Genomic DNA, 13,979 nt, shown 5'->3' on the forward strand with positions numbered 1-13,979 from the left:
GCTGCCTATCATTTGCCCAAGTCAGAGTTAAAATAGGACATCCCTGGTTCTATTATGAAGGTCCACATTTGAGCTGCGATCTCATTGCATTGGTAGAGAACAGTATAAATGGGGCCCTATAAAAATGGGGCCGGAGAGGTGACGCTAGAATAAGGTGTGTGCCTTGCAAGCGCTAGCCAAGGATCGATCCCCCGGCGTCCCATATGGTCCCCCCAAGCCAGGGGCAATTTCTGAGCTCTTAGCCAGGAATAACCCCTGAGCATCAAATGGGTGTGGCCCCAAAAAATGATGGGACCACTTTGCTTGGGACACAATATAATTGGGACCCTATAATAACTTTGCTTGGAGGGGGTGGACAGCCTCAAGACCTCCATTCATAATCTTGAGTTTTGTGCAGAAGAATGCTGTTTGCTTGCAGTTGAACACTTACCTCTTGCTTTAGTAATTGCTCAGCTTGACTCCGAGTCATATGTTTGGAATACCACCTGTGAAGAGACAGTACTAGAGTAGTTTTGAAGCATGGCTTATGTGGCTCAGAACCCCTTCCAAGAATTGATTATGCTATTGATTCAGTCATTTCATCCAAAACCTATTTACTGAATGTGCAGAACACAATGCAGCCTCACCCCAAAGCCTGAGTGGCCCTGAATAGCTGTGGAAATGGAAATTGAAAGGAAAAATAGGTAGCAGAAAGTGGCAATGGATCTATGTGTAGGTTGGGGGGGGTCAGGGGAAGGACACTAAATAACAATCCATTTCTTTGATTCGGGAGAGATGACAAGATGACATTTCTACCGTTCTTTATGCTCCCTATCAGGTTTTCAACTCCTGTATTTGAATGTGGTTAGTGTGGTTCTTCTGGACTTTTGGGGCACATAGTGACCTCAGCGGCCCTTATAAGCAGTGGGTTTTTGGTGGGGAGAGTTCATATACATATTTTAATTACTGGTATAAAGTTCATATATATGGTCTTTAACTTGAGGTAATGGAATCATTCAATCCCGTTGGCATTTAAATCAAAAATGCTTAAATGTGGAGCCAGAGCGATGGCACAGTGATAGGGCATTTGCCTTGCAAGCGGCCAATCTGGGACAGACCCATGTTCCATCCCGGCATTCCATATGTTCCTCTGAGCCTGCCAGGAGTGATTTCTGAGCATAGAGTCAGGAGTAGGCCCTGAGAGTCGCTGGGTATGGCAAATCCCCCAAAATACCCAAAAATGCTTAAATGCTAAAAATGTATATACCCTAATTGGTTTCTCTTAATGCTTCCCTCTGTGTCCTGGGAACCAAAGCATACTCACTCATACATTTCTATGGAGTCTTCTGCTTCAGTGACATAGTTACTGGGGATATAGCCTTCCTTCCTATGGAAGAATAAAGTAATTGATCAGATAGTAGTCCCCTTTCTGGGGAAGAGATAGAGGGATACTCCCTTGTCCCTAAACTTAGACCCATCTCAAATTAAAGTATAGAAAACATGCCTCCCTTAAAGATGGTGATGTCATTGAAAGGTCTCTTTCTTTTGGGAATGTTGCACTGGTGATGGGGGGTGTTCTTTACATGACTGAAACCCAAATACAATCATGTATGTAATCAAGGTGTTTAAATAAAAAAAAAGAAAACATGCCTCCCTTAAAGATGGTGATGTCATTGAAATGTCTCTTCAGGACCTGCAAACTTGAGTTTATGTGCACCATAACATGTGGGTCAAAGCCTCTGATTTCAGTAAGATGGCTATGGATAGATCTGCACTCAGGAATGTACATGATGGAAGAGCAAATTCCGTGAGGCACTTCCCATTATTTATGATCAGGAAACTGAGTAGAGAATTTGTACAGGAATTTTCATGCACTCAATGGGCAAGGCACACAGATCAGGAATGAATGTCCAGAATGAAAGGAATTGATCCTTTTTGTTTTTGTGTCACCCCAGTGGTCTCATGGCTTATTCTTGGCTCTATGGTCAGGGATCATTCATAGCAGTACTCAAGAGACCATATGGGATACCAGGACTGAACCTGGGCTGGCTTTTGGCAAGGTAAGTGCCCAACCCATTGTACTCTGGTTTCCCCTGAACTAACCCATTTTTATCTCGAGCTCGCCACCAGGGTAAGTTGCTTTCCTCCAGGATATAATATTCATCACCCTTCCGCAGCAGCAGATCATTGGCATTCATTGGCACATAATCATAAAGGGCTACAACTTTTTTCCATTCACTTGAGATTTGTGCTGCTAGTGGCTCAGGGGGTAGTGGCTTTTTTAAGATCTGAATAGTTGGGGAAAAAAAGAAGTGGCAGAGGATGTTAGTAAGACATGATGTACTCTACTCCCCTAACTTACTAGAAATACTATCTTAATTCAAATCAGACATCATTCCAGATTTATTCAGCATTCATTCAACAACATTTAAACTATTTTGGAGGTGCCAAAAGGCCTGTCCTAGCAACAGCCAACCTAGTTCAGCGGTAAAGCCTGAAGAGCCCCTCTGGTTGTGGTGATACACAGCAGTGGAGCCATCCCAGCAGTGTGCAGGGGCCACTGGAGTGTATCTGAAAATGCTGATGGATCCAATGTTGTTGGGAATTAAACCTGGCATTGGGTTAATATTTTGCATGCACCCAAATTTCTGTGCTATCTTCATTGGCATGGAACTCTATGTTTAAAACCTTTATATAAAAGTTGTCAGCCAAGACAGCATAGCAGCATCACTTAGGAGTGATTGAAATTTCTAACACCAGAATAGTTTCCCAGACCAGTAATGCCAAATATCTGGAGATGAGACACGGGTTTCAGTATTTTTTTTTAGTGCTGGGGATCCAGCCCATGCCCTCACACATGCAAGACAAATGCTTTACCTCCTTACTATCTCTCGAGCCTCTGGTATCACTATTTTTAAAGCTGTACACACACAGCAGCAGCAGCAGCAGCATACAACATTGGCAGGATACATTCTTAGCACTAGTTAGTTTGTCAAGTTAGTGTAATAATTCTAACCTTGCTTACTTATGTCTAAGAAAGAGCTTTCTAAACCTCAAAAAATAATTTAAAAAAATCAAGATTTAAAGCAGCATATTAGTGAAAGAACCCAGCCATTAGGCATACAGTTTTCAGCTTTATGTTTTGCTGTTAAAACAATTAAGTATTTATAATGTTCCTAACTGTAACCATATGCATTGCTGGAACTGAATCTGGATAGTCTATCTCTTGGGCCTCTAGGTGTGTTTTCTGAATGTTACTAGATTATCCACCTAAGTAAGTAGTATCAGCACCCAATATCCTGCATACCTGGTCCTCCTCAGGTGTGGGGGGAAGAGGCTTTTTTGTCTTTCGGGTAGAACTCCCAGGTTTTAAGCCTGAAAAATAAGAAATCAGTAATGACAGAAAATAGATCTTATGAAAGGGCTAGGGTCACATTTGGTCAGAGATTTTGCTCACAGTGCCTTTAGGCAAGTTAGGAAAATTCTGGATGAATATAGCCTCATACCAGATCACATAGCTTAGAAAGTTGAGCATCTGCTGAATTTCACCCCCACAAAGCTCTTCTCCTAGTTCCCATGTTTCAGTGACTAAGACCCTTTGAGACAGTAGATAGAGGAAGAATAATCAAATCATATCAATCAGTTCTCTTACTTCCATTCCTGTTCTCCAAAATTTGACAGCCCATTGCATTTTTGGCTGTCTGAGAGCAGCAGAGATACTGCCCGTCGATCCAGAAACAAGGATGATATTTCTGCACCAGATCACTATTGTACCGGATGACTGTAACAGGACAGAAGTAAACAATTACAGCAGGCATGTTAGAGGTTTCATTATTTGCATGATTTCTTCTTTTCACTTAGTATAAACTTCAATAAATTGCCCCTTCTTTAGCCATGCTGAATGAAAGCAGACAAGAAGACCAGCTGGGGCCAAAGAGATAGCACAGCGGTAGGAGTTTGCCTTGCACACAGCTAACCCAGGATGGATGGTAGTTCGAATCCCGGCATCCCATATGGTCCCTGAAGCCTGCCAGAAGTGATTTTAAGCACAGAGCCAGGAGTAACCTCTGAGCAATGCTGGGTGTGACCCAAAATCCAAAAATAAAAAAAAGACGAGCTGACTCACAAAACCGACCCCAGGAAAATTCCTGTGGCATTCTCTTTATGGGCCTGTCATATCTATCCCCCAATCAATATGATAATACTATCTGATGTTGGGCCACGGAGATAGCTCAACAGGCTAAGTGCATGCTTTGCATTGTAGGGTGTCCAGGATTGAGTACTGACTCAACTGTACTGCTGGGGAGACTCCCAGCACAGGACCTAGAATTGTCCCTGAGATTCCCTAAATATGGTCCAAAAACAAAGAATATCTAATGTCTGTAGACTGAAGAACAAAAATAATAGGGTGATACGTGGATGGTTCAGTGACTAAGAACACTTGCCTTGAAAGCATGAGACCAGAAGTTCCTTCTCCTTTCCACCTAAAGGAAACCATGTGCCTAATCTAAACCCATACTTTAACTCTAGCTATTCCAAAGTTAGTTGACAATGAACAATTACAGAAACAAGTCATATTTTCTTAAAGCAGTGTGGCAAGTGACCAGAGGAATAGAATAAGGTATTGCATAGCCAAGCTGGTCAATCCCCAACTTTACATATGGTGCTCTGAGTCCCACCAGGAATGACCACAGAGCAAAGAACCATGAGTAACCTCTGAACACCACCATGTGTGACACCAATGTACTTCCCAACAAAAAAAGAAGTATGCCAACTACTACCCAATACACCATGACAAAAGAATGGCAAGGATTCTCTGCATGCCCTAGGAAAGTGCAGCTATGACAGGAAATAGTGACTATTGTGGACAGACTAAGAAAATATTGGATGAGATGTCAAAAACTATCAAGATTTTGTGAGGCTTAGAAGCTCTACGAGCCAAATTTGTCTAAATAGAAATTGGCTGTTAAGAGATGTGAGCACCTTGGAAATGTAAAAAATACTATGCCTCTAATGTTTAAGGAGTTACGTAAGTTTTATGGCTTTAGATTGCCTTGTGTGCTGTTAAGAAATATTATAATGTGTTACAATCTGGGGACTTGAGGGACAAAGTAATTGTACATGGATTCTGTTTTATTTATCTTAGTGTTCTTTGGCTGAAAGTTCAAAGTTAAGATATCAGCAAGGGGACTTCTGAGAATTATGTTATGGGTGATTGTCCTTCCACTGTAACTTTACCCTGTCCCCTTTCTTTTCATCTTTTGTTCTCATAATTCAAAATAAAAAAAATTTAAAAAAAAGTTAAAAAAAAAGAGATGTGAGCACCAGAAGTAAAAATAGCTCAAAGTTGTGGAGCATGTGCTTAGCACATGCTAGGTCCTGAGTATGACATTCCAATCCTGGAACTACTGGACCCAATGAGCTGCCCAGTGTGTTTCTAGTATTCTCAAAGCACCATGTTCTAGATATTTACACCAATGTCCTGGATCCCTGGCTGAAGTTTTTTTTGGATATATTTGATTCAGTTAGAAATCTACATCAGGGTTTCTATAGTAATATAATAGCTGCAGAGCTTAGGGGCAAATAAAGGTGATTCTGCGTCTATAATCATCATTGTTCTAACTTTCCAGGGCCAGTAAAGTGGGTTGGGCTTACTATGGGTGATAAACACAGTAACTCTACTTACCCCACAAGGTTGTAAAGTTTGAATATCTCACAGAAGCCAACATGCAGTGAAAAGAATAGAGTGGTTTGCCAATAGAAGAAAATAGCATTGTCATTTTAATATGGCGACATTTTAAGATTCTTAATAATAAATCTATTACACAAGTCATCCAGGCACCAGAGAAGCAAAGACAACCTAAATAATTGGCAGTAGCTAGGCAACCATGAAGCAAAGTCCTTGGTTAATTTTTGAAAACAACAAACTAATAAACATACTTAAGGCATATTTGAAGGCATACACCATTTCAGCATTTGCTGCTTAATGCTCTGTAAGATTTTTTTTGGCAGCATTCAGCGGTTCTACGCTCAGAAATTGCTCCTGGCAGGCTCAGGGGACCATATGTGATATCAGGATTCAAACCACCATCCTTCTGCATGCAAGGCAAACACCCTATCTCCATGCTATCTCTCCAGCCCCTCTGCATGATTTTTAACCAATTCCAAAACCTTCCTCTCTAGAGACTAGCCCAACCTTACTAGTCACTTTCTATTTACTTAAGACTTTGGAAGATGCCTAGAATCTTTTGGTGTCCAAGTGAGCTTTGAGTTTCATAGATACATATATTAAATGGCATGCAAATAGAAACTAAAAATTACTTATATATAAGATAAATTGATGGATGGATAGACATCAATTGAGAGAGATAGACAGATTAATAGATATTTCATAAGGTAAATATTGGAAGATATTAATTATGGAATAAGGGTTTGTGTTTACTGTAAAATTTTATGAAGCTCTTATTTGATGATATAACAATAAAACAATATATGACCATAGTAAAAAAAAGAATTATATTTTTGTTTCTTTGGGGACTGCACCAGACTGAGCTCAGGTTTACTCCTAGCTCTATACAGAAGTATCATTCCTGGCAATGCTGAGGGGACTGACAGTTCTATGGGATGATGGGATCAAATTCATATGATCTATGTGCAAAACAATTGCCCTACCCACTGTACTATCTCTCTTGCCCATAAAGAGCTGTTTATATAAAAAGTGCTATCTAAATACTTTCATAAACATGGATTTAAAGGCTTCTGACCAGTATCCTATGCCCACCCTCATATCTCATTTTATTTACCATACTTACTCCCCACCAATATTCCAAGGGCAAAGCTGTGAGATCTATTTAGGTAGAATGCAGGATATAAGGGTTTATATGGGTCTCAGAGAGCTTTAGAACAAAATTCAAACCAATCCAAAGTTGGTTAGACTGATTATTACCATGTATTGGCAATTATGAATAATTACACAGGACCCTCCAACTCCACCCAATATCTTTTCTCCCATGTCCTGACACCTAGGGGTTTGAAGATTCTCAGGTGCAATCCTTGGCACCAATGGACATGCCAAGAATTCTTCTCTTGTTACTTATGCAGTCCTGGGAGTGCTTGGAAGACCATATGCTGGGTTTAAATCCAGAGACTCACTCATACATGCATATGCACTACTATTTGAACCAAATTCACAGGCTAACAAGCCAAGAATTTTAAATAGAGGCAACTTCCAAAAGTTCCTGAGGCTACTGGGACTCTGCAGTTTGTGGAGGAAGGGGCATGAAGAACCATGGATTAAACTTGAGGCCTTTTACATGCTAGAGATGTATTATACCACTTGAGTCATAGCCCCACCCTTGAGTCAAGAATTCTTTATCTGTTTTTCATGCGTTTGTGTGTGTGTGCTGCTAACAATTCAACACAGGGCCTCACATTTATGAGACAAGTGCTTTGCTAATAAGCTACACCCCCAGCCCAAGAATTTCTTTAGTCTTATGATCTTTAATTTTTGTTTGTTTGTTTGTTTTTGGGTCACAACCTGTGGTGCTCAGGGGTTACTCCCAACTCTATGCTCAGAAATCATGGCTGGCAAGCTCAGGGGACCACATGGGATGCCAGGAATCAAATCACCTTCGTCTTGGGTTGGCCTCGAGTAAGGCAAATGCTCCACAGCTGTGCTATCTCTCCAGCCTCTGACTTTTATTTTTAAATGTTATTTATTTTTGACTTACAATACTATTATTAATGGTTTCTCATGAACATAATTTTGACACTACACCCATCACCAGTGTACACGTATCCCTCTCTTCTCACCTATCGTCCATCTCACCCATACCCCAACTCAATTATGTTAGTTCTCACATTATGTTCCCTTGGATCTTTGTTGCTGCCTTGCTTCATATCTTTAAGTCCCACATATCAGAGATAATAATTCTTCATATATTCCTTTTCTTCTAACGACTGACTTTACTCAGCATGGTACCCTCTAATTCTATCCATGTTGCTACAAATTGCATGATTTTGTTCTTTCTTAGAGCTGCATCGTATTCCAACTTCTTTTTTATATATAATTGAGCAGTTGGGTTGTTTTCATATCTTGGCTATTGTATTAAGTGAAGTGATGAACATAGTTGTGATATAGCCTTTCAAATGAATGTCTGTGTTTGGAGTTTGACAGATGTCAAGAAATGGTAGAGCCTAGAAAATTTTAATTAACAACTAGCTATTTTGAAAAATTACATTAATATGCTAATTAGGTTTCATAAGGTCTCTAACCCCCCCCACATTCAGCAAATTAATTAGTAATTTAGTTTATGAGGGTCAGGGTCAAACAGAGGTTCAATCCCCAAGACCTCAAGCACTGCAAAAAATGACTGAACAATGTACTGGAAATAACCCCCGAGCACTGCTGAATGTGGCGCCAAAGGAAAACAAAAGAACAACCTTATGAAACAATAGACAGAAAATAGGGGTTAGAAATGTTGTAAATGGGGACTGGAAAGATAGCATGGAGGTAAGGTGTTTGCCTTTCATGCAGAAGGTCATCGGTTCGAATCCCCACATCCCATATGTTTCCCCCGTGCCTGCCAGGAGCAATTTCTGAGCATGGAGCCAGGAGTGGCCCCTGAGCACTGACGGGTGTGACCCAAAAGCCACACAAAAAATAAATGTTGTAAATGGGCTCTTCTTGGTAATGAGGTAGAACTAGAACTTTGTTGGTGAGTATAGTAAATCTTTCGCACTTATAGTAGTATACCATATACCTTTGAAATTCTACTGTAATGTAATTTAGAAGTTTCAGGTAGATGAACCAGGAAAGGACTCTGGTAATGAGTTTTTTAAGTCATATTAACATGTGATTTTCCCCCCAGGTCACTAGCCTTAAAGTATCCCACTGATATGGTTTCTTGTGGACATTCAGGTGGAGCATCTGAGGAAATATCCAGAAAAGGGTATCCTCTCAGAAAGGAGAAGGTTCAAGAACTAAAAAGGGCCACTAAAGATTATGGAAAAGACCATCTAAAGTACAAGGCTCTTTCACTTAACCACACCAGAGCAACAAAGCCCTAGGTAGGACAATTTTGGGAAAACTATAAAACTACCTTTAGAAAGACAAGTGACTGTACATTCTCCATATTGAGATTTGCCTACATCTCAATCTGAGATGTGTAATTCCATTTTTACTTTCTTTTCCTTTCATTTACTTTATGACACATTCTTCATCTTGAGGTTTGCCCACATCTCAATGTGAGATGTGTTCTCAGCTTTTCCCTTTTGGTGAACTCCATGCGTTCTCTCTTGAAAAACATATCTTTCTTATATTTTTCTAAAAACTACTATTTAACTTCACCATCTGTCTCCTCCTGAAATTGTTTTCTGTAAAGAAAGGCGATGACCCTGGACAACCTGGGCAGAATGTAGGATCTATTTTCTTTGTCCTGCAAGAGTATTTTCTCATTACACTTTTCTCATTACCTAATCATCCAGTGCATTTACCAGGGTGACCAAGTTCAAGTGGTATAGCAGGCAGGCACTCTACTCTCAATGCTACCTTCCTTGCTCCCACTTCACCCAAATCACCTACATTACTTGGTAGGTAATGTAGCCAGTACCAAGAGACCTGCAACATAATTTTCCAATTTGTGAACCCAATGAAAGAACTGCAACATAGGGGCCGAAGAGATAGCACAGTGGTAGGGCATTTGCCTTGCATATGGCTGACCTGGGAGGGACTCAGTTCAATTCCCGGCATTCCATATGGTCCCCCAGCCTGCCAGAGGTAATTTCTGAGTGCAGAGCCAGTAGTGGCTCCTGAGCACTGCTGGGTGTGGCCCAAAAACCAATTAATCAATCAATAAAGAAAAAGAAAAAAAGAACTGCAACATAATTCATGAGCCAACCAGGAGACTTACTTCTTTAAGTAGGTCTCACTTCTCCCATCTACAACAAAGTGATAAATCAGGGGAGAGGTAGAGGAGAGCAGAGATGAGTGGAGAGGAGAGGAAAATAGAAAGAACCCACCAGAGAGAACATGCCTCATATGTATGTATATACATGAGGCCCTGGGTTCTATCCCTCGCTCTCAAACCAAAAACTAAATAAATACAACCAAAAAATACCCACTTTACCACCTCAAATAATTTCTGCCTCTTAGGCCTCTTTTTCCTTTGGGCCATATCCAGCAAGGTCCTCAGAGGACCATGTGGTGCCAACGACTGAACCCTGGGCCTCCTGCATGAAAAGCATGGACTTAGCCTGCTGAACTCTCTATAGCCTTTGATAGGTCCCTTGAGATAACATCCCTCGAAAAATGCAAAGAGAGTATATCCAGCTACTTAGAAATTTGCAAAAATAGTGTTGCAAAAACAGAATTGAATGTTTCTTGTGTTGTCTACAAATCACTTATGAAAGCTCTTCATGTAATTGCATTAGGAGATGGACATCTGAGAGGTAAATATGTTGTGAGTCAAACCTTCATAATGGGATTGTTGCCCTGGCTAAGATACCCAAGATTATTTTCCTCTCTGCCTCTTGAGAAAAATGACAAAATTAGTCTGAAAACCAGGAATGTTTCAGTAAGCTTTTGATATTAGATGCCTCTAGAATTGTGAGAAATAAATAGTTATTGTTTTAAGCTAGTGGTCTTCAACTGATGGTCTGCAGATCAGTACTGGTACACAGCTGTAGAAATGTTAAAGGGGGGCCCGGAGAGATAGCACAGTGATGTTTGCCCAGCAAGCAGCTGATCCAGGACCAAAGGTGGTTGGTTCGAATCCCGGTGTCCCATATGGTCCCCCGTGCCTGCCAGGAGCTATTTCTGAGCAGACAGCCAGGAGTAACCCCTGAACAACGCCGGGTGTGGCCCCCAAAAAATGTTAAAGGGGCTGGAGAGATAGTACTGCAAGTAAGGTACTTTGCTTGCATGTGATTGCATCCTCCAGCATCCCCATGTGGCCCCCTGAGGATCACCAGCAGTTATCCCTGAATACACAGTCAAGAGTAAGCCTTGGGCATTGCCAGGTGTGGCTCCAAAACAAAATGGTCTCAAATGCTGTTCCATATTGTAGTATACAGAGATGCGCTGGTTCCCATAGGTATAAAATGTTAAAGAATGCATGTTTAAGTCCCGTGGCCTCTGGTATTTTGTTATGCAGACAAGCTAAGTCAAATTCAGAAGTGAGGGCTAAGCAAAACTGCTAATTTTCTCAGGGCCCTGCCTGGAAAACACTAATGGTGCACATTCACTAGGTAGTTAATAGGCTAGTCTCACATATCCATATTTATAAGAATGACTTCAAAATTTTTAATTCAGTAATGAACAAAGTTATTCATTCTATATTTGTTGCTGTAAATTCATTAGTGCCATCTTCATTCCACTTGCTTATTTCTGAAGTTGCTATTAGGAGAGGTCCTATTGAGATTGAATTTATGGAGTAGTGTATGGAGACGAATATCTATAGTTCTATGATATTGAATGTGGTTCTAAACAATGTCCGTGCCATGTTCAGGGAGATCCCATGTCCTATTTCTCCAAGACAGAACCTTTGCATGCAAAGTGCCACTAAAAATGGTGACAGCTGGATATAAAGTATATGAATCAATATATTGTAAACTGGGGTGTTCTTAGATGTGTGCAGTCTCAGGAATATAGCTAGCAAAAAGAATTTTACTCTAAAGCAAGTTAACTTATGCTTTCATCCGTGTCCTAGTTCTCCAGACTTCTAGTATCTCACTATTGGCATTGCCAGGAACTTGGGCTGGCCTAGAATAGTTAGACCTTGCACCAAAGCAATTATGCTAATTTCATAGTTGTTTATCTCAGCAACTATGTTGTTTGTCATAACGTGTAGAGTGTATAATGTTTGACTCCTGTTTGACTCAAGCAGGCTCAACAGGATACACCTACATCTGGAACAACTGAGGAAAAATTCCTCCAGTAAGCTATAAAAGTAAGACATAAAAAACATAAAGGTATACTTACAAGTTACACTACCCCCACAACTGGAATGTCAGTGTTATCTGTTCATTTGTTTTGGTTTATTTTTACTACAGTCATTTTGCTTACCTAAGAAACTAAATAGCAATGTGTATGCAGCATGAATAAATGAATCATCTTTAAAAGCTGGATATTCTTGACTTGGTTGCTTTTACAAGATTGTGTTCTCTCTTTTTCTCCTTTGCTTTTTTCCATTGTGGAGAAGCCCATGTTCTCTCTAAAACACATATTCCTATCATTCTCTCCCATCACACCTTTTTTTGTTTGTTTGTTTTGAGGCTACACTTGGTAGTTCTCAAGAGTTACTCCTGGTTCTGCACTCAGGAATCATTCCTGGTGTGCTCAAGAGAGACCATATGGAAAGCCAGGGAGTGAATCCAGGTTGGCTACGTGCAATTGCTTATCTACTGTTCTGTGTCTCCACCTCATTATTACATCTTCCTAAAAAAGTTCTTTCAATAAAACTATTTTGCTAAAAAAAAATATAAAACCATTTGCTCCACAAAAAATAGATAAAAACTAGGTGTTTTGTTTGTTTGTTTGTTTGTTTTTTGGTTTTTGGGCCACACCCAGCAGTGCTCAGGGGTTACTCCTGGTTGTCTGCTCAGAAATAGCTCCTGGCAGGCACGGGGGACCATATGGGACACCGGGATTCAAACCAACTACCTTAGGTCCTGGATAGGCTGCTTGCAAGGAAAACACCGCTGTGCTATCTCTCCGGGCCCCAAAAACTAGGTATTCTTATCATTGATCATTACTCATACCTTGAGTGGGTACTCAGTAAATATTCATTAAATTACAATTGTTTTTAAAAGCAGTATTTGAAGTAAAGGTACTACTAACTTGTACGTGCATGTTTTTTCTTTATTTCTCTCTCTTGCCTAATATGTCCCGCCTTCTCTCATTTCCAAACCAAATTCTTGCTGTCCATCAATTTAAAGCACAGGTTGGTGGTTATTGTTTGATACCACAGACAAAAACAAATTAGCACAGCTACAAATTATTCCCTTTCTGTGTTCAAGACACTGTTGAAGCCAAAACCAAATATATATGCCCTCTGGAGCTGTTATTGCGGTCTTTGAAAATACTTCTCTGGCTTGAAAAAGAAAATATTCCTTCAGAACAGGGAATTTAGAGTTCAAATTCTAAGTCTGAGATTACTACTTACTAATTACATGCTATTGCACAAGTTATTTGTTTCATCATTTGTAAAATGAAGATGATGAGAATATTTGTTTCCATGCTTAATATGAAGAAGAAGCGATTTAGCATATGTAAAGAACTTAGAAAGGATCCTGGATCACAATAAACATTACTGAAGTGTTTTTTTTCCACCCCTAGGGCTAACACAGGTATCTCTCTTATCTCAAAATATAAAAAACTGGGGCCGGGTAGGTGGCGCTGGAGGTAAGGTGTCTGCCTTGCAAGCGCTAGCCAAGGAAGGACCGCAGTTCGATCCCCCGGCGTCCCATATGGTCCACCCAAGCCAGGGGCGATTTCTGAGCACATAGCCAGGAGTAACCCCTGAGCGTCAAACGGGTGTGGCCCAAAAACCAAAAAAAAAAAAATAAATAAATAAAAAACTGTATTATGTGGTGCAATATGTCACTTAATTGTAATCTTGACAAGGTTTTACTCTAGAATATTTTATAGTCTCTAGGACTGAAAATTAAGCAGCACATTAATTATATTTATTATCTCATCTAATGCTCATAAAAACCTTGGATGAAAAACAACAATAAAGAATGTAAAGAAAGGAACTCTCATTTACTGCTGGTGAGAATTCCATCTAGTTCAGCCTTTATGGAAAACAATATGGAGATTCCCCAAAAAACTGGAAATTGAACTCCCATATGATCTAGCTATACCACTCCTAGGGATATACCCTAGAAACAAACAAACAAAAAAACATACAAAAATGCCTTTCTCGCACTATATTCATTGCAGCACTATTCACAATAACCAGACTCTGGAAACAACCAAGATGCCCTTCAACAGATGAGTG

General features: G+C 40.2%; 1 protein-coding gene across 1 annotated transcript in view; it reads right to left on the reverse strand.

Annotated features, from left to right (window-relative positions):
* The window catches only part of BTK (Bruton tyrosine kinase), a 55,419-nt gene that overhangs the window by 22,324 nt on the left and 19,116 nt on the right, over positions 1-13,979 (reverse strand). The window contains exons 6-10 of the mRNA XM_049766608.1: positions 3,632-3,760; positions 3,287-3,354; positions 2,083-2,267; positions 1,304-1,366; positions 431-485 (exon numbers count right to left, since the gene is read on the reverse strand). Coding sequence (XP_049622565.1) covers positions 431-485; positions 1,304-1,366; positions 2,083-2,267; positions 3,287-3,354; positions 3,632-3,760 — 500 coding nt within the window. The remainder of the gene's footprint in view (positions 1-430; positions 486-1,303; positions 1,367-2,082; positions 2,268-3,286; positions 3,355-3,631; positions 3,761-13,979) is intronic.

This window comes from Suncus etruscus, chromosome X, assembly GCF_024139225.1.
Source record: "Suncus etruscus isolate mSunEtr1 chromosome X, mSunEtr1.pri.cur, whole genome shotgun sequence".
Taxonomy (NCBI): Eukaryota; Metazoa; Chordata; class Mammalia; order Eulipotyphla; family Soricidae; genus Suncus; species Suncus etruscus.